This window comes from Anabrus simplex, chromosome 2, assembly GCF_040414725.1.
Source record: "Anabrus simplex isolate iqAnaSimp1 chromosome 2, ASM4041472v1, whole genome shotgun sequence".
Taxonomy (NCBI): Eukaryota; Metazoa; Arthropoda; class Insecta; order Orthoptera; family Tettigoniidae; genus Anabrus; species Anabrus simplex.
This window is the reverse complement of record NC_090266.1, coordinates 288,043,230-288,063,710: the sequence shown is the minus strand read 5'-3', so window position 1 is coordinate 288,063,710 and position 20,481 is coordinate 288,043,230. Positions and strand designations below refer to the sequence as shown.

The following is a 20,481-nucleotide window of genomic DNA, read 5'->3' as shown; positions in this document are numbered from 1 at the left end:
AAGTAATAGCTGATGTACCCTTGCTTCGTGTCGTTTGACCGGACCAATGTATCGATAGAGGATATTGTCAATTATATCCTTACCAGGTTTACGACAGTGCATTCGTGCATGAACGAAGCGGTGAAGAGAACTGGGATTGACAATCGTTACTAGGTTACAGGGACACCTCTGCAGTACGCGATCGAAGGCAGCACATCATGGAACCAGAAAGACCGAAACAGCAAACTCCTAGATCCCTCGACAACAACGCTGTCATGAGCTAAATCATATAGATGGAGCGGTTCTGAGGGTACCGCTAATGGCAGAGGTGGAGATAGAGATAAGCTGAACTGTTTATGAGCATGAAATGTAGTGATCAGATTCACATTCGTTAAATGTAAATAGTAATTGTAATGTAAGCCAGAGTGGCATTGGTTTGTTTTGATTTATGTTGTAAATAATGTTTGGGGCTGGATGCATGCTATACTTCAGTCTTGTTCCAAGGTTATTTAGAGTTGGCATACGAGGGCTATGTCAGGATGTAGAGTATTGCTTTTGGTTTGTGTTGAGACATTTTCACTTGCGTCATGCAGACACTAAGGTATAGGCGATATCATATTCATCTATACAGATTAGAGGGAACTGAACCTCCTGAGGATCGAATGGGAACTTAAGAGATGTGTAGGCCAATCTATAGACAGGCTATGCATGACGTAGTATTATTGCATGTTTTTGCCCGGCTCCATGGCTAAGTGGTTAGCATGCTGGCCTTTGGTTAAAGGGTCAATGGTTCGATTCCCGGCATGGTCGGGAATGTTAACCAGCATTGGTTAATTTCGCTAGCACGGGGACTGTGTGTATGAGTTGTCTTCATTATCATTCCATCCTCATCACGACGCGCAGGTTGCCTACGGGAGTCAAATAAAAATACCTGCACCTGGCAATCCGAACATGTCCTTGAACACTCCCGGCACTAAATGCCATGCGCCATTTTTTCACTGCATATTTTCAGCTGATAACATATGCAGAGGGCTATCCCTATCGTTGAATTTAGTCCTGGACATTTAAAAAAGTGGCAGGTAAACCCTGGCTGTGCTCCAGAATTGAACCGGGGACTATTGAATAAGAGGCCGTGATGAGCCATGATTATTGTGTTGAGGCCTAGAATTGGAAATAGTATTGTGACTGACGTAATGAGTTGTACCTGGTTTGTGAGAGTGTGTACCCCAGACCAGTTGTTATAATGAATGATATGTTTTTAAGGGCCTATAAGCCGAGATTGTCTTTCCGATGGGCAAGTTTGCTTCCAAGGTAAAGAGCAAAGAACGTGTGTGTCCAGCTTAGGGCCTTAAGTGAAAGTTTACGCATGGTTGCGTTAACTTGAGAGGATCGTATTTGGGGCCAGAGACGGTTGCTTGAGCCACGCAGACCAAGATTGTGATTGCTTTATCCCTCGCCAGCCAGCTGATCGCCTGCTTTGAAAACATGTAGCCGAGAATAGCCCAGTGTATTTGTGACTCTGACTGTCACGAGAACTTCACAAATCCTCAGAGCGATTCCCGTTCTCTCCGATACAGCAAAGGGTAATACTTGTCTTTCTTTTTCAGATGTGGTTTATTTGTGTTCATTGGTTATATGTGTCTTATGTGTGTGATAGTATTGTGGATTATTTGTGTTGTTTAGTATTTCACAGCCCGTTGGCTGTAGTTGGATTGCGAGGTTTCCAAACCTCTGTCTTATGCACAGATCCGGATAACGTGTATTACAATCAGTGTTTTTTTGGAGGGTTGAATTTACAATGTTTATATCCGACAAATTCGGAATTAGTGTAATTAGGACAATATTGAATTGATCATTACATATTCATGGAAGAGGCGGTTGTTGATCGCATTCTGTGGGCTAATCACAGTCAAATTATCTCGATCTCCGTTACAAATAGGTAGATTTCTTGTTTCCGAAGTTACTGAACTTTATATGCCCGGGTTTGTCGATCCGTAGGCTTTGATCGACATTTAGTGTCGAGTTTTATATTGTAAATTTCTTCGTGGTATATAATTTGGAGTTTTCATTGGGGTATAGTTCTTGTTTGAATTTCAACTTTATGTTTTAGACGAAATAAATTATGTTTTTACCTCCTTTATCTTACTAAGTTCTCATTCACGAATATGCATTCTAGAATCTGTCCTGATCTTGTATGATAATTAAGTTAGACATATGTGATTTTCGGATGCACCATGCAGCGTCTCTGCTGAGCTGGGCCATCTGGGACAGGGGAAAGGTGCAATATTATTTATGTATAAAAATGTTTAATATTGAATGCTTAGTGCAATTTTGACAGTCATACAACAATGTGAACTCTAAATACATTAATAATAAATAAAGTATATGGAACTAAAAATTTTCATTTATTGAAGGGGATGTGTAGCATATTAATACGGTTCTTTCTTCTCGCTTTACTTGCTTTATGGTATGGTAGGTTTTGAAAAAATGTACCCTCTTATCGTCACCCTTAACAAAAGGGCAATTACAACTTACCGATTGATTTCTAGAATGGACAAAACAAAGTGAGCCTTGTGATATTACAACATATAGAATTTTGACACATATCATGGCGTGTTCTTAATTTCAAATCTAACCTTAAACCTTCGAATGGTGGAGAAAAGGTATGTGTACTTTGCTACAGAATTCCCTTTTTCTTCTCTGTCTGTGCATGTCTACATGACCTTCTCCTTTTACCGAGATTTACTCCTCCCGTAGTGGCAATGAGCAGCTCAGATTTCGTCAAAAGGGTATTGATACCAAATTTGAGGTCCTTAAAACTCTTTAAATTAGTAAATTCAAAATTAAATATCGACCCATGCAAGACAATATACTTTTCACAAATGTTTGCCATGGCAATCGCAGCTCACTCTGTACAGATGTAGGATTTATTACCATGCATTATCACTGCGTTCCTATGATTACATAATAAAGATACAGGATATTAATTCCCTATTTCAATACAAAGACATCTTGAAAATATATTTTACATATAAACAAGGACATATGGCATAGTTCTTGCTCTATCTGGTTCGATACCTTGAAACCCAGTTAGTTCACACTTCGTGTTTCCTTAATACGATGCGTTTATATTTCTTGAATTACAGCAGAGAAACTAAATGTTTAAAGTTTCTTATCACAAAAAACCAGTTTAGAGATGCATTAGCGTTGTTACGACAGCAATATGTAGAAACAACAGTAATACAATTTACTTTCTACTGTATATACAGCGGAAAGTCTGATAACATGCAGTGAAGAACTTACCCAGTCAGCAGTCCCGGCACCGTTGCCAGTCTCATCCAAATTGACTGCCGAGAAGTTGACATGAATCATGTACTGGGAGAGCAAAGAAGCTGCAGACACAATCTCACCAGCCTCGTTCCGCTTGATTCCACCGAGCAAATGAGTGAAGTTGACAGGATGGCCGAGTACGGGGCTGGAAACAAGGGCGCACATCAAGAGTTATGATGTTGTATGTAGTTTGTTGTTGAAGTGGCCAAGTTACATTGTCTTCAATCTTTGAACAAGGAAAGCCTTGGTACTTGAAGCTAAGAGAGGCAAACATGAAACAGGCATTCAATTACTATGCTGAATGGCACCATGATAATACGAACCTGCTTGGTGTCTGGTGAATTACCAATTTATAGGTGAGGTATTATGCAGTTTTCCAAAATTTTGGAAGGGGTTATAATATTAAACATGAGCTGCCTTCATTTATCATTTAATGTCGCATACAGTATAACTACAAGGCTTTTCTTGAAGTAAGTCGCTAACTAGTACATATCTCACTGCTGATTTAAAAGGTCAATATAGAAATAGTTTTCAAGTGCTCGATTGCTAAGTCCATTGCATGAGTTTTTATTCCTGGAATTAACATGTTAAAGTAGATAAATATATGTGATGTGCCGATCTTAACATCATGTATACGGTAATACTACATTCCTTCTTTCAAAATTAAAAATATACTATACAAAAATAAGCATAACTCACCTGACCTTCTCCTAAATATATATTACGTATACTTTTTAAAGTACAGCAGATTTTCTCAATTGCGTTTTCTTTCATCCTTAGCTACCTCTGACATATTTCAATAAAGGTTATGGTTACCATATGTTTTAACATTGTGTTCCCCTGGTTCCGTCCACCAACCCCAGATCACTTTTTATATATGCGTCAGTTAGTTCCAAAACTCAACATGTCCACAAAAAAGGGAAAAAAAGCAACCATGAGATATTGCAAGTTTTATAATCTGTGGGACACTCTATTTAATAGTGATAATGTTTTGATCCATAACTCTTCTTATTCCTTAGATATTAAACCTTAAAGTTTCAGTTCTGTTCCAAAATTGAGTACCGGTATGTCCACAACATGTTCTGTTCCATAACTTGACATGTCCAAATAACCTGGAAATAGAAGGAAGCTTATTGTTGTAAGAAAGGTCTGGTGTTAATAATGCGTAATTAAATGTATCCACAGTGACTTCTTTGATTATAGAGAAGGCAGTGTGCCCTCTCACGTAGATTTTATAACAAGTGAAATGGATGGTGAACAAGAGATTAGAGTCTGTGAAAACAGCGTTATAGCTGGCGGGCCAGGACGTAGTAGGTAAAGATCCAGAGATGTATGTACATGGAAGAAAAATATAGATAAATGAGCAAGGTGAGCATTCCACCTACAATATTTCGTTTTAAAACTATCATAGCATTATACTCGCCTGAGGTTCAACTTAACATCAGGAATAAATCAAAACAAACAATTTCCTTATGGTATCAAAATTATCACAATATTTATTTATTTCAGGCATTCATCAAAATCTCTTCCGAAGAAACCAAACTGCATCCATCCATCGAGATTTGGTTTCAACTGTAATGATCTTAGGATGTAGGATGTCAGACGTTTACACCAGTCACTTGATGATTCTCACAATAAAGTGTACCAAGATTCATTCATTCTCCGGTATGTGACAACAATATCCCCAGATAAGGCAACCACGAGTAAGTACAAACAATAAAGGCAAACAAGTGACTTTGAGGTACCATATTACTAAATTTGTTTCTGAAAAAGTCTGTTAGCTCAGGTATGTCAAAATGCCTTTGCTTTAATTTTGTGAATTTCAATGTTTCGTGTTCCGTGGCTTCGAAGGGAGCATTTGAAGACTGGTCTGTCGCCAAAGGAAAGAAGAGGAGGTAATACTCATTCAAGAAAGCTGGAGGCATGTACTGAAAACGTGAGGAAGTTCATTGAATCTGTGATTCCCATTGTGTCACACTACTGCCGCAGTAAGTATACGAGGCTGTACCTGTCAAGTGATCTGACCATTAAACAACTATGGTTTACTTACAATGCAGGACAAAATACTGAACTGAGAGTCAAATATAATTTTATTCATAACATTTTTACAACCAAGTACAAGATAAGTTTCAAGACTCCGGAAACAGAGAAATGTTCAAAGTGTTTTGAGCTAGAAGAATGCATTAAGAGGGAAAAAACTGGTACGAATATAGCACAGGAAAATAAATTGGTAGCTGAACTTGGTTATCACATGCATAGGCATTTTACAAACTCTTGTGAACATAGAATGAGGCTGAAATTATTTACTGCTTCGACTGTCAGAACAACGCTGTGCTGCCAAAGCTTCCGGACCAAACAACGCTGGCTTTACATGAATAATTCTACGACGTGCGAAGGAGCATCTACGACAGCCCAATCGAAAGAAAACATTTATCTATTGCTAGACAGAAAGTGACGGTTTTGAAGAGCTCCAATGAAATAGATTCTTGTGTTCATCACAGGTTAAATAACACGGTCTTTGCTACGACTGTACACACTATTCGCCTTTTTGTCGATGGTTGCGGGGGGGGGGGGACCAAAACAGAATTATGATGGGTATGTTAAATAGGTGGTCGAAAAGGGACGCTCCATATAACATAAAAACAATACTTGGTAGTTTTCTCGGTACTAGAGCATTCTTTTATGACGTTGGACTGAGTAGTGTGTCGCATTGAGAAAGAAATCCGAAGACGGGACATAATTCTAAAGCCAGGTAATTATAGAGACATTTGTCAGAAATTTCGAACTGCAATCTGTCCCGTGATTTTTTTTAACCGGAAGAAAGCAGTCAGTGAAGTTTTAAAAACCACCTGCTAACTGGAATTTCAAATTAGCTTCCACCGAAAGATTCATTAGACAAATGAACAAAATCACAGTAATCATTCAAGGCGAAAAAAAATATTATACGAACCTGGGGGAGCCGAGAGTTGTTTCCAGAAGAGGCAAATACGTAAACCAAATATTTAGTGAACCAATACAGCTTGGTGTTTTATCTAAAGTTACAAAAGTCAATGACGTTCTAAATCTACTCAAGAAGCATTATAGTGGTGAATGGGAATATAATTCAGATCTCAGCTTCTACAAGGAACTGGCAAATTCTAGACAACTGAACTTCAAAGAACACGAAGAACAACGGGAGGAGGAAGATGAGCCAATGATTGACAGCGATGCCATTTGAAAGTGTTCTAAGAAACACAATATTAATTTACTCTTAATGTTGAAGTAATCATTGAAGATGTTCCCACTTTTCCCATTATAATCAAATAAGAACTATTTTGAACTTAACGTGAAAATAAGGATGTTTAGTTTGTATTATGTCCGGAATTTTCCTCAGAATCCATTCCAAACCACATTGTGTCCAATGCTGCTTGTTTCAATACTGTACATGTCCACTTGTACTTTCCAAAACTCAACATGCCCAACAAACTTTCATTGTTATTTAACTCTAGTGAAATCCTACGTTATTGTCATTGTTGTTATTTCAATCATAACAATATCCTTTATCATAATACACATTCTCATCGATTTAATCCCGATACTGATAACAGTTTTTCATTTTTTCTCAATTCACTTTAACATGGACATGTTAGGTTTTGGAACTAACCGACTCATATATTGACAGGCTGAATCTCCGCTGGCTATACCTATGCTTAGCGACGGTGGTTTGTAGATCCAGACGGTTTAGGAATTTACCTGGGGTGACATCCATCGTTTCGTGTTCAACACAAACATACATACGTGACACGAAATTCGATTGAAACTGTGAACATACTTTTGGAGAGATCTATTGAGTATGTAAAAACAGCTGATACACAACGTAAGTAGAGGTAAGAATATGACAATTTTATATACTTCATTGGGCCAACTATCTACCAGTCGGGTAGGATTGCAGTGAAATGTGCTGCCATTCCGAGATGGCTTATTCTGACGAGGTTGTGTAGCTCGCAATCAGTGTAAGTTTAAATTGAATATGCAACAGGCGCTGAAGCGCCAAAGTAGGGACAATCCCTAGGAAACGTACACTCGTGCAAACATAGAATTTCACATGTTTTGTTGAGTTCGAGTGTCTTCTGCTGTATACAGCAGTGAACTTCAGCATTGTTACATATCTGACCCACACCATACGCTTGATCAAGTCAAGTACAGAAAGCAAACAATTATGTAGACTAGCAGCGTCCATGACAGGAGACATGTTGGCGAACTGGGTTGCTGTGCAAACAGTGTGAATTATCATAGTTTCGAGTCCAGACAGCGTAAATCACTCTTTTATTATTTGTTTTTGGTCTTGCGACCATGCAGCAACCATACACATATACTTGAATAAGACAATAAATGGGATACGTAAGCGAAGGATATGGTAAACAAATAAAACAGCCACGACTGAAAGAGAAAACACTTAGAAACATACTAAAAACACATTCAAAACTTTCTGATGGTCCCAGATACGTTCATATGGCCAAATTTGTTTCACGTAGATACTGAACTAGAACTAAATGATGATGCTGATTGTTTAAAGGGGCCTAACAGCTAGAACTAAAAGCACTGTAACACTGGTAGGGAGGATGATTCGAAGTTCGAGTAGCCTTTCCATTGCAATACCTTACAGTGCATTTCAGTTGTTAGAACTGCTGGTAATCATTTGGCGGATAGAAGCTGGATGTAAGGTCTGTGACGTAGGGGACTGCAGTTGGGTGATGAAGACCATAATAATGTTAAAGATTTGTTCGATTAGTTGTTCAGATGATCGCTCTGTGGGTGGGTTTATGCGATGTGGTTGCTGAGGGTACGAATTATATTGTATGGGAGTTACAGGTGAATATTGAGGGACATAAGTGCGTTCAGAAATTGAAGGACAGTTCGCTTGGCGAACGACTGCAGAAGGCTCACTGATAGGACGATTTGGAGGGTAGGAATGAGTAGGAAGGGTATTTCGAAGTATATTAATGGGTTTTTGTTTCGACAGTCCCTGTAAGCTAGAAGCGTTGACCGGTACTTGAACTGGGGTTGTAAGATCAGAAACATGTTCCCTGAGTTGGGGTGACAGCCGTTTCATTCCGTATTTGAGGGGTTACAGTTGGGATAGGAGCAAAATCCTCCGTACTTCGCCAGTTGCAAGCAGGGCTGGAAGCAATTGTTGCACACGGCTTATTATTATACACGTTAAGAGCAGCTTGCTGGGTGATGTTCAATGCATCAGTCGTTTCACTTCAGTCCATTTCTTGTGCTCTGGACATCCTTTGTCTGTAGATACATGTGCACCCTGACAGTAAATACAGCACGGGTTGACTGATGCCAAACATGCAGTAACATCGTGAGGTCCTGTACAGCGGCTGCATCACTGAACACTGCGGCACTGGAAACGAGAATGGTTATAACGTAAACAACGGTGACATTGGACAACAGGTAACACTTACGGGAGAAGAGCACAGCAGGTTCAGTGGATCTAATCAGTTTCAGGCAGGCGCTGCGAGCAAAATATAACTAGGCAGACTAGAATTTATCTAATTTCCTTAGATGGGGTTTGTTTTGTAAATCGCTTTACGCGTGTTACCGGAAATTCACTGTAAATCTCATTACGATTTCCTCTTCGCTGAGAGAAATGTCAATATTTTTGATGAGACCTTGCCTATGAGCGGTGTGGTGAGGTATGTAAGCTTCTAGATTATTTTTGCTTGAAGTGGGAAGACTCAACTAAATGATTCGCCACTGCGCCTGATATTGTTTCGATGCGTAGTCCATTTTTCCCTACATAGGTTATATTTACAATGTACGGTATGTATACTATAGCTCATTAAATATCATTTTCCCGAGTGTCAAAGGGTGTAAATTATTAATTGTGCGGCCCACTCCTTCTATAAGCATAAAAAAGGTCCATTGTCTGATCTATTTTATCGGTTATCATTACTGCGTGGGGGTGGTGGTGTTGAGGTTCTCGAAGAATCTACGGGTGGGGTTACTGCGTTAGGAGTGTTCACTGCCAAGTCCAAACGATTGGTCGTTTCGAGAACACTACTAGATTCCATCATCATATTACCACCATTGTCACTATTATTATCACAGTCATCTCGGCGGAAACGTTTCCGTTGAAGTTCAGAAACACTATTGAAATCAGATATTAAATCATTACCTGAAGTTGTTGATAACGGTTGTGTTGCAATATACGTGAAACCTGTGATCTCCGTTGATAGGTACTGATAGCCGGTGCTATTGGTTGGCCAAGGGGTTGGTTAATGCAGTTGATGTTACCAGCAACTGCGGCACATCATGGCTGGTAAGAATAGCAGAGTAAATGACCTGCCCCAAGGATGGGTCATTCATTGTTCAGAACTAAACCTGTTAATCAGCACTGATTAACGACAGTATTTACTAGCACAAACGAAAGAAAGTCACTAAGGAAATAAACTGGACACACAAGATCACGGCCCACTATGACTCACAAGCGCTAGGCAGATAAGTGTGTACACCTTGACGAGCGAGGCAAGACTGTAAATCATTAACCACATATCTGTATTGCTAAGTGGACAACTTAAGAGAGGAATAGGATCGAAATGAGCCGAACATCTCCAATTTTATGCACATAGCATTGCCATTTCCTTTTTTTTCCATTTCTTCGTATCACATCGTTAACACTAAGGCATTTACCATACACAGGTCTTTGCAATTTATGGGCTACTCCTAGATGTGTTGTTTATTTAAATTTCGTATGTCATCATTATGAAGTATTCCTCCATTCCTGACACATTACTTGTTTCATTTCCTTGGCATCTTTTGTGTTCTTCAAGTGCTAATACACAGTATGTTTGTTCCAGTTCTTTCCCCTTCACTGATTATAATTAGTGTATCTTCCCTCGTATTCTGAGGCAGAGAATGTAACACAATAAGAACGGTAATTATCCAATTTTACATTGTGCGCTTTTCGCTTCCTTGAAGTGTTCCTTCTCTCGTATACACAACGCACCATGCTACAAACACACATCACTTACGAGAAGAACAGAACATCTTGGATGCATTCCCAACATGGTAACCCGTATGTGTCTGATGGTCTATGGAGTCCTAGCGTCTAAAATAAATCACACAACAACCTAGGAACTTGAATTAGCTACGAAGTGGGATCAAAGGAAACTCGCCCGGGCCCCACTGCGAACTAGTAACTGTACATCACCATTCTCCAGCAGGAGTTGGCAGGTTTCTAGCGTCATTTGGCTGCGTGCCAGATGCAAAATGTGCTGTGATTTAATTGCTGACAGCGGAAGGCTGTCAGCAGAGTGAAATCTATCGTCGCATAAATGCCGTGTATTGTGTAAAATGTGCATCGAAAACGACAGTGAAGGACTGGGCATACTGATGGCAGAGAGATGCATATGGTCGCAAGGTATGAGCTCATTGCCATAATAGACAAAGCTGGACGGTACAATCGGTGGAGGAACTTAAAGAGTTCAGAATGTTATCAAAAGAAATGGTTGTATCTAAAGGTCAGTTCGCAATGGATTCCGCGGATGCCGACTGCGGAGCACACGAGCAGCATATGTGTTTGTGTCTGCAACATCTGTGCAGGTACGAGGAAGATGGTGTGTGCATTATGTGTTTGTATCTTGCACAATAAGAACTGACGCAAATAAGATGTTAGACTTTTAACTCCAAATTGAATTACCGTCTTCATCACGTGAAGTAACTTACATGAGGAGGAAAGAGGAACTGCAAACAATATTTTCAATTCGATCAAGAAATTGTAAGATGCTGTTATCCCTGAAACACTTGAAGGTGAAGATCTGGTGCAAATGCATTGCAAGCAAACTACTGATATCGAGCCTGATTTTGATCTTTGAATGGTGCTAAAGACTATGTTGCTTTCGATTATGTCAACAAGGTAAATGAAGATAAGAAACAAAGGATGGTAATTGAAAAGAATCATGCATCACTTCACGAGGGTCAAGGAGAGCAGCTATCTATCTACATTGTTATCAGATATATTATGAAAACAAGGAACAAAGCTTGAGAAATTCAAGATCATGCTGGAGTACGCGTGGCCTAATCTAATGGCTGTGCATGACATTGATAAAAGGCTGCGGGCATTCAAGAAAGCTAGAGCACTTGAAATGCTCAATCACAAAATGAGATCGAGAATTCTGAAGCTGCATTTGATACTGAATCCAATGACAAGACTGTTCCTAATTAATCACCGAGCGTGTTGGCCGTGCGGTTAGGAGCGCGCAGCTGTGAGCTTGCATCCGGGAGATCGTGGGTTCGAGCCCCACTGTCGGCAGCCCTGAAGATGGTTTTCCGTGGTTTCCCATTTTCACACCAGGCAAATGCTGGGGCTGTACCTTAATTAAGGCCACGGCCGTTTCCTTCCCACTCCTAGCCCTTTCCTATCCCATCGTCGCCATAAGATCTATCTGTGTCGGTGCGACGTAAAACCTAATTAATCATCAGCTAACATTGTGAATACCGACCAACCTGGATTTAATTATGAAATTCACAGAGACCATACACTAACTAGCATCGTTAAAAAAGATTCGATTGTCAGAGTGAAAACAGCGTCTGGAATATCGCATTCGTATACAATTCAGCCCATTCTCTCTCCACTTCTCATTGTCTTACGTGAACTAAGTGGCATATTTGGACTCATTGTGCAACAGAACATAATCCGACCTCCCAACATTCGGTGACGTTCTGTTCCTTAAGGCAGTACGGCGCTCTGATGGGGGTCGTCATCCGACCAGGCGAATCCCCCAAGCTAGGGCTGAGTCTGAACAGATCGCAGCATGGAAACTGTTCTACCGAGTGCAACACCCCTCCGAGTATCTAAGTCGTCTACTAACTTGTTCAAAATCAGCAAAATTGGACAAAAGTTTTCTTGAACAATAGCGGGACGGTTGCCTCTCTCCCATTGTTAGAGCAAAACGAATGGGTCTAGATTCAGTTTCACTCAACCAAAAAAAAAAAAAAAAAAAAAAATTTATATATATGTTCGTAATTCCGGATAAACGCATAGAAGGTAAACTCCTGCAACTTTCTTTGTTCAACCATTGAATATATTTTTCTTTTGTCACTGGAAAAATTCAAGAAGCATTTGACTCAAAAACACTGTCTGCCTCCGTAGCGTAAGGATTAGCTGCCGTCCTCGGTATCCCGGTTTCGATTCCCGGCACTGTCAAAGATTTAGGAATAGCAGGAGGGCTGGTGTGTAGTTAAAATGGTACAAGCAGATCACCTGCATTGGGAATGTGCCAGGAAAAGTTCATCATCTTGGAACGAGGACAGGACTTGACTTTACTAAACAACATTGATAGTTGATTCAAGAACTGAAAAAAAATCCGAAGAAAAGCAGCTCGATTTATTCTGGGTGATTTGCGACAAAAGAGTAGCGTTACAAAAATATTGCAAAGTGTGGGCTGGGAAGACTTGGGATAAAGAAGACGAGCTCCTCGACTAAGTGGTATGTTCCGAGCTGTCAGCGGAGAGATGGCGTGGAATGACATTAGTAGACGAATAAGTTTGAGCGATGTCTTTAAAAGTAGGCAAGATCACAATATGAAGATAAAGTTGGATTTCAAGAGGACAAATTGGAGCAAATATTCGTTTATAGGAAGGCGAGTTAGGGATTGGAATAACTTACCAAGGGAGATGTTCAATACATTTCCAATTTCTTTGCAATCATTTAAGAAAAGGCTAGGAAAACAACAGATAGGGAATCTGCCACCTGGGCGACTGCCCTTAATGCAGACTAGTATTGATTGATAGTTGACAGTTATCCTCAACCTTCAAGCGCTTATCCACAGCCAGTTCCCTGCCTCCCTATTTAATTTCATGATTAAGCATGCCTGGAAGAAAGCTACATTTCCAGTTGAAAGTTATGCCTTTGATGATCCTGACGATGTCATCTGGGATACTGAAGATTCGAGTTGCTCTGCTCCCAACTGCACAAATGCATCATTCACACAATGTGCTTATTGTCGTTTTGTGCTTAATAGATTTCTACATCAATACCCACAAATATGTTTAAGTATACGTAAGGAGACCTAAAATGACTAGATTAATCATTATTTATAGCTGAGTTTCCAATAGGATACGTTATTATAGCAACATCTAACTAGGCTTATGAAAATCCACAACCTCTTTCCAGTCATTTGACCGGGTCAGCAATGGAATGAATGAAGCCCCTTTCTAGCGGCGAGGATGGGAATTGTGCCGGCTGCCGAGGCCGGTCGCACTCCTCTGGGGCAATGATTAATGAATGATTAATGAAATGAAATGAGGTTGGAGAGCGTTGCTGGACTGAAAGATGACAGGGAAAACCGGAGTGCCCGGAGAAAAACCTGTCCCGCCTCCGCTTTGTCCAGCACAAATGTCACATCGAGTGACCGGGATTTGAACCACGGAACCCAGCGGTGAGAGGCCGGCGTGCTGCCGCCTGAGCCACGGAGGCTTCATCTAACTAGGTTCATAAACATGTATAATTACAGTAGTGATGGGTAGCTCGTGAATGAGTCGTTCAAAATGAACGCTTCATTACTGTGAAGTGTGAACTAACCACTCAATTTCAATGCACTGGAAGTTCAAACACTTAACAGCTCTCACACTTCATAACATTCACAACTCATTCCATTCGTCTGTTGCTCGCTCTCTCCCCCTCCCACTATCTGCGTCATTCATTTCCCCTTTAATATCCCAAGCCCATCCTACCTGTCAACTGTGTTCTTACACGTATTTCCTTGTTTATATGAGACAGGCCGCTCTGTTTATAATATATATATATTAATATTATTCTGATGGCATAAAACCATGTTACGAAGTTGCTACGGAATATGCGACTAAGAAATTTTTACATAAATGAGAAATGTTACAAGTGACTATTCTCATTTTGGTTCCGTATTGAAGTTGACGTATGTCTCAAGTGTTATTACAATATTATAAGTATTGAACAGGTGGACTTATAATATTGTAATAACACTTGAGACATAAATGAGAAATGGTCAGTAAATATCAAATTATCTCATTATACAGTAATATTTGACAAATAGGCTACGTACCGGATGAGTTGGCCGTGCGGTTAGAAGCGTGCTACTGTGAGCTTGCATCCGGGAGATAGTGGGTTCGAATCCCACTGCCGGCAGCCCTGAAGATGGTTTTCCGTGGTTTCCGATTTTCACACCAGGCTGTACCGTAATTAAGGCTACGGCCGCTTCCTTCCAACTCCTAGCCCTTTTCTATCCCATCGTCGCCATAAGACCTGTCTGTGTCAGTGCGACGTAAAGCCACTAGCAAAGAAATGAAATGGCGTATGGCTTTTAGTGCCGGGCGTGTCCGAGGACATGTTCGGCTCGCCAGGTGTAGGTCTTTTGATTTGACACCCGTGGGCGACCTACTAGCAAAGAAGAGCAAGGTTACATAATGAGTGTGTTTTTAGTACATTTAACTTTCTAGTTTTATTTTTTCATAAGGTGAGAGTGTCTTCTTCTTTTGCTAACGCTTTTTCCCCACACCTGTGGGGTCGCGGGTGCGAACTGCGTAGTACATGTGGATTTGGCCCTGTTTTACGGCCGGATGCCCTTCCTGACGCAACCCTATAATGGAGGGATGTAATCACTATTGCGTGTTTCTGTGGTAGATGGGAGCGTGGTATGTTGTCTGAATATGATGAGGAGAGTGTTGGGGCGGAGACATACACCCAGTCCCCGAGCCAGAAGAATTAATCAGAAGCGATTAAAATCTTCGACCCGGCCGGAAATCGAACCCGGGACCCTCTAAACCGAAGGCCAGTACGCTGACCATTCAGCCGACGAGACGGACTCATAAGGTGAGAGTGTGACCAGTTAAATATATCTATATCCAACTTATTCACATTTCTCAACATTCTTTGCAATGGACAATGAAGAGCATAGTTTGTTCTGTGCCAGTTTGTTACAAAGGACTGTTTTAATCTCGTATACCTTGTCCCTATCAACCATCACGTCTATCGTCTAGATGCTGTAGGCGGGTACGCCATTGGATGTCCATAATTGCATAGCTCTGCCATCTGTTACTAATATTATTAAGACTTATGAAGCTTTGTTGAATGAGTGAGACACTGTGAACGAAGTCGCAGCTGAATGACATAGTTAGCAGCTTCAATCAATCAATCAATCAATCAATCAATCAATCAATCAATCAATCAATCAATCAATCAATCAATCAATCAATCAATCAATCAATCAATCAATCAATCAATCAATACTGATCTGCATTTAGGGCAGTCGCCTAGGTGGCAGATTCCCTATCTGTTGTTTTCCCAGCCTTTTCCTAAATGATTTCAAAGAATTGGAAATTTATTGAACATCTCCCTTGGTAAGTTATTCCAATCCCTAACTCCCCTTCCTATAAATGAATATTTGCCCCAGTTTGTCCTCTTGAATTCCAAATTCATCTTCATATTGTGATCTATCCTACTTTTATTAACGCCACTCAAACTTATTCGTCTGCTAATGTCATTCCACGCCATCTCACCCCTGACAGCTCGGAACATACCACTTAGTCGAGAAGCTCGTCTTCTTTCTCCCAATTCTTCCCAGCCCAAATTTTGGAACATTTTTGTAACGCTACTCTTTTGTCGGAAATTACCCAGAACAAATCGGGCTGCTTTTCTTTGGATTTTTTTCCAGTTCTTGAATCAGGTAATCCTGGTGAGGGTCCCATACACTGGAACCATACTCAAGTTGAGGTCTTACAAGAGACTTTACATCCTTACTGCAACCCCTAAACACCCTCATAACCATGTGCAAGGATCTGTACCCTTTATTTACAATCCCATTTATGTGATTACCCCATTGAAGATCTTTCCTTATATTAACACCTAGATACCTACAATGATCCCCAAAAGGAACCTTTACCCCATCAACGCAGTAATTAAAACTGAGAGAGTTTTTCCTATTTGCGAAACTCACAACCTGACTTTTAACCCCGTTTATCAAAATACCATTGCCTGCTGACCATCTCACAACATTATCGAGGTCACATTGCAGTTGCTCACAGTCTTGTAACTTATTTATTACTCTATACAGAATAACATCATCAGCAAAAAGCCTAACTTCTGATTCCACTCTTTTACTCATATCATTTATATATATAAGAAGCATTTAGCTTCGTTAGTACGAAGTACAGTAGTTCTTGCAAATTTCATTTCTGTTTGTGCTTAGTAGTGACATACGGTTCCGGTATCGTAATTAGGATGCGACTGAAAGTAGTTTAAAAATTACTGTAGTGTACTGTACTGTACAGTAGTATACCAGTAATATCCTATTAGAATTTAGTGTGCTTATTTTATTATTGTAAAATATTTGTGTATTACTGGTGTAGTAGAGGTATCCGTAGAAACTCGTACTCAAATACTGTTGTTGTAATTAGGATAGGCTTAACTGCAGTTTGGAATTGTGTAGTTCTTGTGTATTCAGTAATTAACAGCAGTTTTTATCCTGTTAGGGGTTGTAGGATAAATAATAGAGTACGACTAAGTAGTATTGTAGTGTAGTTGTATATAAATTACCTTACAGTCGTGTGATCTTTGAGTACTATCCCAGACAATATATCCCTCCGTTCATTTTTTTTTGCAAATAAGTTATTTTATTTTCAATTTTCTTCCCGTAAAGAATGGCTAAGGAGCGCGAGTGTACGAACTGTGGGTGTGGCGAGGCATTGAGGGGTATGAGGGGGGGAGTTGGAAAGTTTGAGGGAGATAATTAGGATTCTCACAGAAGACAGGAAGGAAGATAGGAACTCCCTCAAATAATGTACAGGTTACAGTAGGTGTACAAGAGGGAGGGGAAGGAAAGGGGGGAATTTTAGAAGACAGGTGGTCTAATGTTCTAAGGGGAAGGAGATTGCAGGCTAAGGGCTCCATTCAGGATCAGAATTCAGGACAGGTGTCTGTGCGAAATCGGTACGAGTCACTCCAGGTAGAACAACAGAGGGAAGATGAGGGACAGGGAACTGTTGCTGAGATGTGTGGAAGTAGGAGGAAGGGAAAAGGTAGGAAAGGGAAATGTAGAGTAGAGAATAGGAAAAGACAGGTGGAACAGGGTCATGGGAAGGAGAAAAGGAAGGAGGAAGTAGCTTCTGCAGCTATCAGGAAAGATAGGGCTGACCAGGAGGGGAGGGGATCAAATGAGTTGGGTAGCGTTGAGGCCCTGGTCGATGGGGGATTCCATCGTTAGACACGTGGGGAAAGTGTGTGGAGGAAAGGGTACCAGGGGAGAGTGTTATCCAGCAATTAGTTTGAGGCAGATGTTGAGGAAAGTAGAAAAGAGGGAGGAGGGGAACGAGAAGGTGGTAGTGTTTCACGTTGGTACCAACAACGTAAGGCAAGCTGATATAAGTACCAACATAGCTGGAGATGTGTGGGATCTGGTAAATGCAGCACGGGTGAAGTTTATAGAAAGCGGAGATTGTTATTAGTGGAATACTGTGTAGAAGGGATACTGACTGGAGTGTGATTGGGGATTTAAATGAGACTATGGAGTGGGTACGTGGGAAACTGGGAGTGAATTTTCTAGATCCTAATGGGTGGGTAGGAGATAGGGATCTGCGCTCAGATGGCCTTCATTTAAACCGCAGTGGTACGTATAAGTTAGGAAATTTGTTTGGAAGGGTAATAGGGAGGTACATTCAGGGAAGCGGGATGGCCTAGGGAGCGGTGATAAGGGAACAGGGAACTGGAAATCAAGTAGGGATGACATAAAATTGTTAGTGTTGAACTGTAGAAGTATTGTAAAGAAAGGAATAGGATTAAGTAATTTAATAGATATATATTTACCAGATATTGTAATAGGAGTTGAATTATGGCTGAGAAATGATATATTGGATGCAGAAATTTTCTCACGGCACTGGAGTGTGTATCGTTGAGATAGGATAGGAATGGTGGGAGGGGGAGTGTTCATTCTGGTGAAAGAAGAATTTGTAAGCTACGAAAATGTTAAAGATGAGACACATGAAATTCTAGGTGAAAGGCTCATTTCTAAAGATAATAGGCAACTTGATATATTTGGAGTGAATAGATCAGTAAAGGGTAGCACTGACGCGGATTCGGAATTATTTGATAGGTTAGTCAGCTATGTGGGAAACGACATGGAAAGAAATGTGATTGTAGCGGGAGATTTGAATTTGCCAGATGTCAATTGGGAAGGAAATGCGAATGACAGGAAGCATGACCAACAAATGGCAAATAAGTTAATATGGGAAGGACAGCTGATTCAGACAGTGATGAACCAACCAGAGGGAAAAATATCCTGGATGTGGTGCTGATAAAACCAGATGAGCCCTATAGGGAAACTGAAGTAATAGATGGTATTAGTGATCATGAAGCTGTTTTCGTGGTAGTTAAAAAAACATGTGATAGAAAGGAAGGTCTTAAAATTAGGACTATTAGGCAGTACCATATGGCTGATAAAGCAGGCATGAGGCAGTTTCTAAAAAGTAACTATGATCGGTGGAAAACGGTAAATAAAAATGTAAACAGACTCTGGGATGGGTTTAAAGAAATTGTTGAGGAATGCGAAAACAGGTTTGTACCTTTAAGGGTGGTAAGGAATGGTAAAGACCCACCTTATTATAATAGAGAAATAAAGAGACTAAGAAGGAGGTGCAGACTGGAAAGAATTAGAGTTAGAAATGGCTGTGGAAGTAAGGAGAAACTGAAGGAACTTACTAGAAAATTGAACCTAGCATAGAAGGCAGCTAAGGATAAGATGATGGCAAGCATAATTGGCAGTCATACAAATTTTAGTGAAAAATGGAAGGGTATGTTTAGGTATTTTAAGACAGAAACAGGATCCAAGAAGGACATTCCAGGAATAATTAATGAACAGGGGGAGTGTGTATGTGAGGATCTTCAAAAGGCAGAAGTATTCAGTCAGCAGTATGTAAAGATTGTTGGTTACAAGGATAATGTCGAGATAGAGGAGGAGACTAAGGCCAAAGAAGTAATAAAATTTACATATGATAACAATGACATTTACAATAAGATACAAAATTTGAAAACTAGAAAAGCGACTGGAATTGATCAGATTTCTGGGGATATACTAAAGACAATGGGTTGGGATATAGTACCATATCTGAAGTACTTATTTGATTATTGTTTGGTCGGAGAAGCTATACCAGATGAATGGAGAGTTGCTATAGTAGCAACTGTGTATAAAGGAAAGGGTGATAGACATAAAGCTGAAAATTACAGGCCAGTAAGTTTGACATGCATTGTATGTAAGCTTTGGGAAGGCATTCTTTCTGATTATATTAGATATGTTTGTAAAATTAATAATTGGTTCGATAGAAGGCAGTTCGGTTTTAGGAAAAGTTATTCCACTGAAGCTCAACTTGTAGGATTCCAGCAAGATATAGCAGATATCTTGGATTCTGGAGGTCAAATGGACTGTATCGCGATTGACCTGTCTAAAGCATTTGATAGGGTGGATCATGGGAGACTACTGGCAAAAATGAGTACAATTGGACTAGACAAAAGAGTGACTGAATGGGTTGCTATATTTCTAGAAAATAGATCTCAGATAATTAGAGTAGATGAAGCTTTATCTGACCCTGTAATAATTAAGAGGGGAATTCCTCAAGGCAGTATTGTCGGACCTTTATGTTTTCTTATATATATAAATGATATGAGTAAAGGAGTGGAATCGGAGGTAAGGCTTTTTGCGGATGATGTTATTCTCTATAGAGTGATAAATAAGTTACAAGATTGTGAGCAACTGCAACGTGACCTCGAAAATGTTGTGAGATGGACAGCAGGCAATGGTATGTTGATAAACGGGGTAAAAAGTCAGGTTGTGAGATTCACAAATAGGAAAAGTCCTCTCAGCTTTAATTACTGCGTTGATGGGGTGAAAGTTCCTTTTGGGGATCATTGTAAGTATCTAGGTGTTAATATAAGGAAAGATCTTCATTGGGGTAATCACATAAATGGGATTGTAAATAAAGGGTACAGATCTCTGCACATGGTTATGAGGGTGTTTAATGGTTGTAGTAAGGATGTAAAGGAGAGGGCGTATAAGTCTCTGGTAAGACCCCAACTAGAGTATGGTTCCGGTGTATGGGACCCTCACCAAGATTACCTGATTCAAGAACTGGAAAAAATCCAAAGAAAAGCAGCTCGAT

At 40.2% G+C, this 20,481-nt stretch overlaps 1 protein-coding gene across 3 annotated transcripts in view; it reads right to left on the bottom strand.

Annotated features, from left to right (window-relative positions):
* LOC136864060 (patched domain-containing protein 3) overlaps nucleotides 1-20,481 on the bottom strand; it is a 752,635-nt gene that overhangs the window by 362,253 nt on the left and 369,901 nt on the right. For all 3 annotated transcript variants that reach the window (XM_067140595.2, XM_067140594.2, XM_067140596.2), the window contains exon 5: nucleotides 3,283-3,454. In XM_067140595.2, coding sequence (XP_066996696.1) covers nucleotides 3,283-3,454 — 172 coding nt within the window. The remainder of the gene's footprint in view (nucleotides 1-3,282; nucleotides 3,455-20,481) is intronic.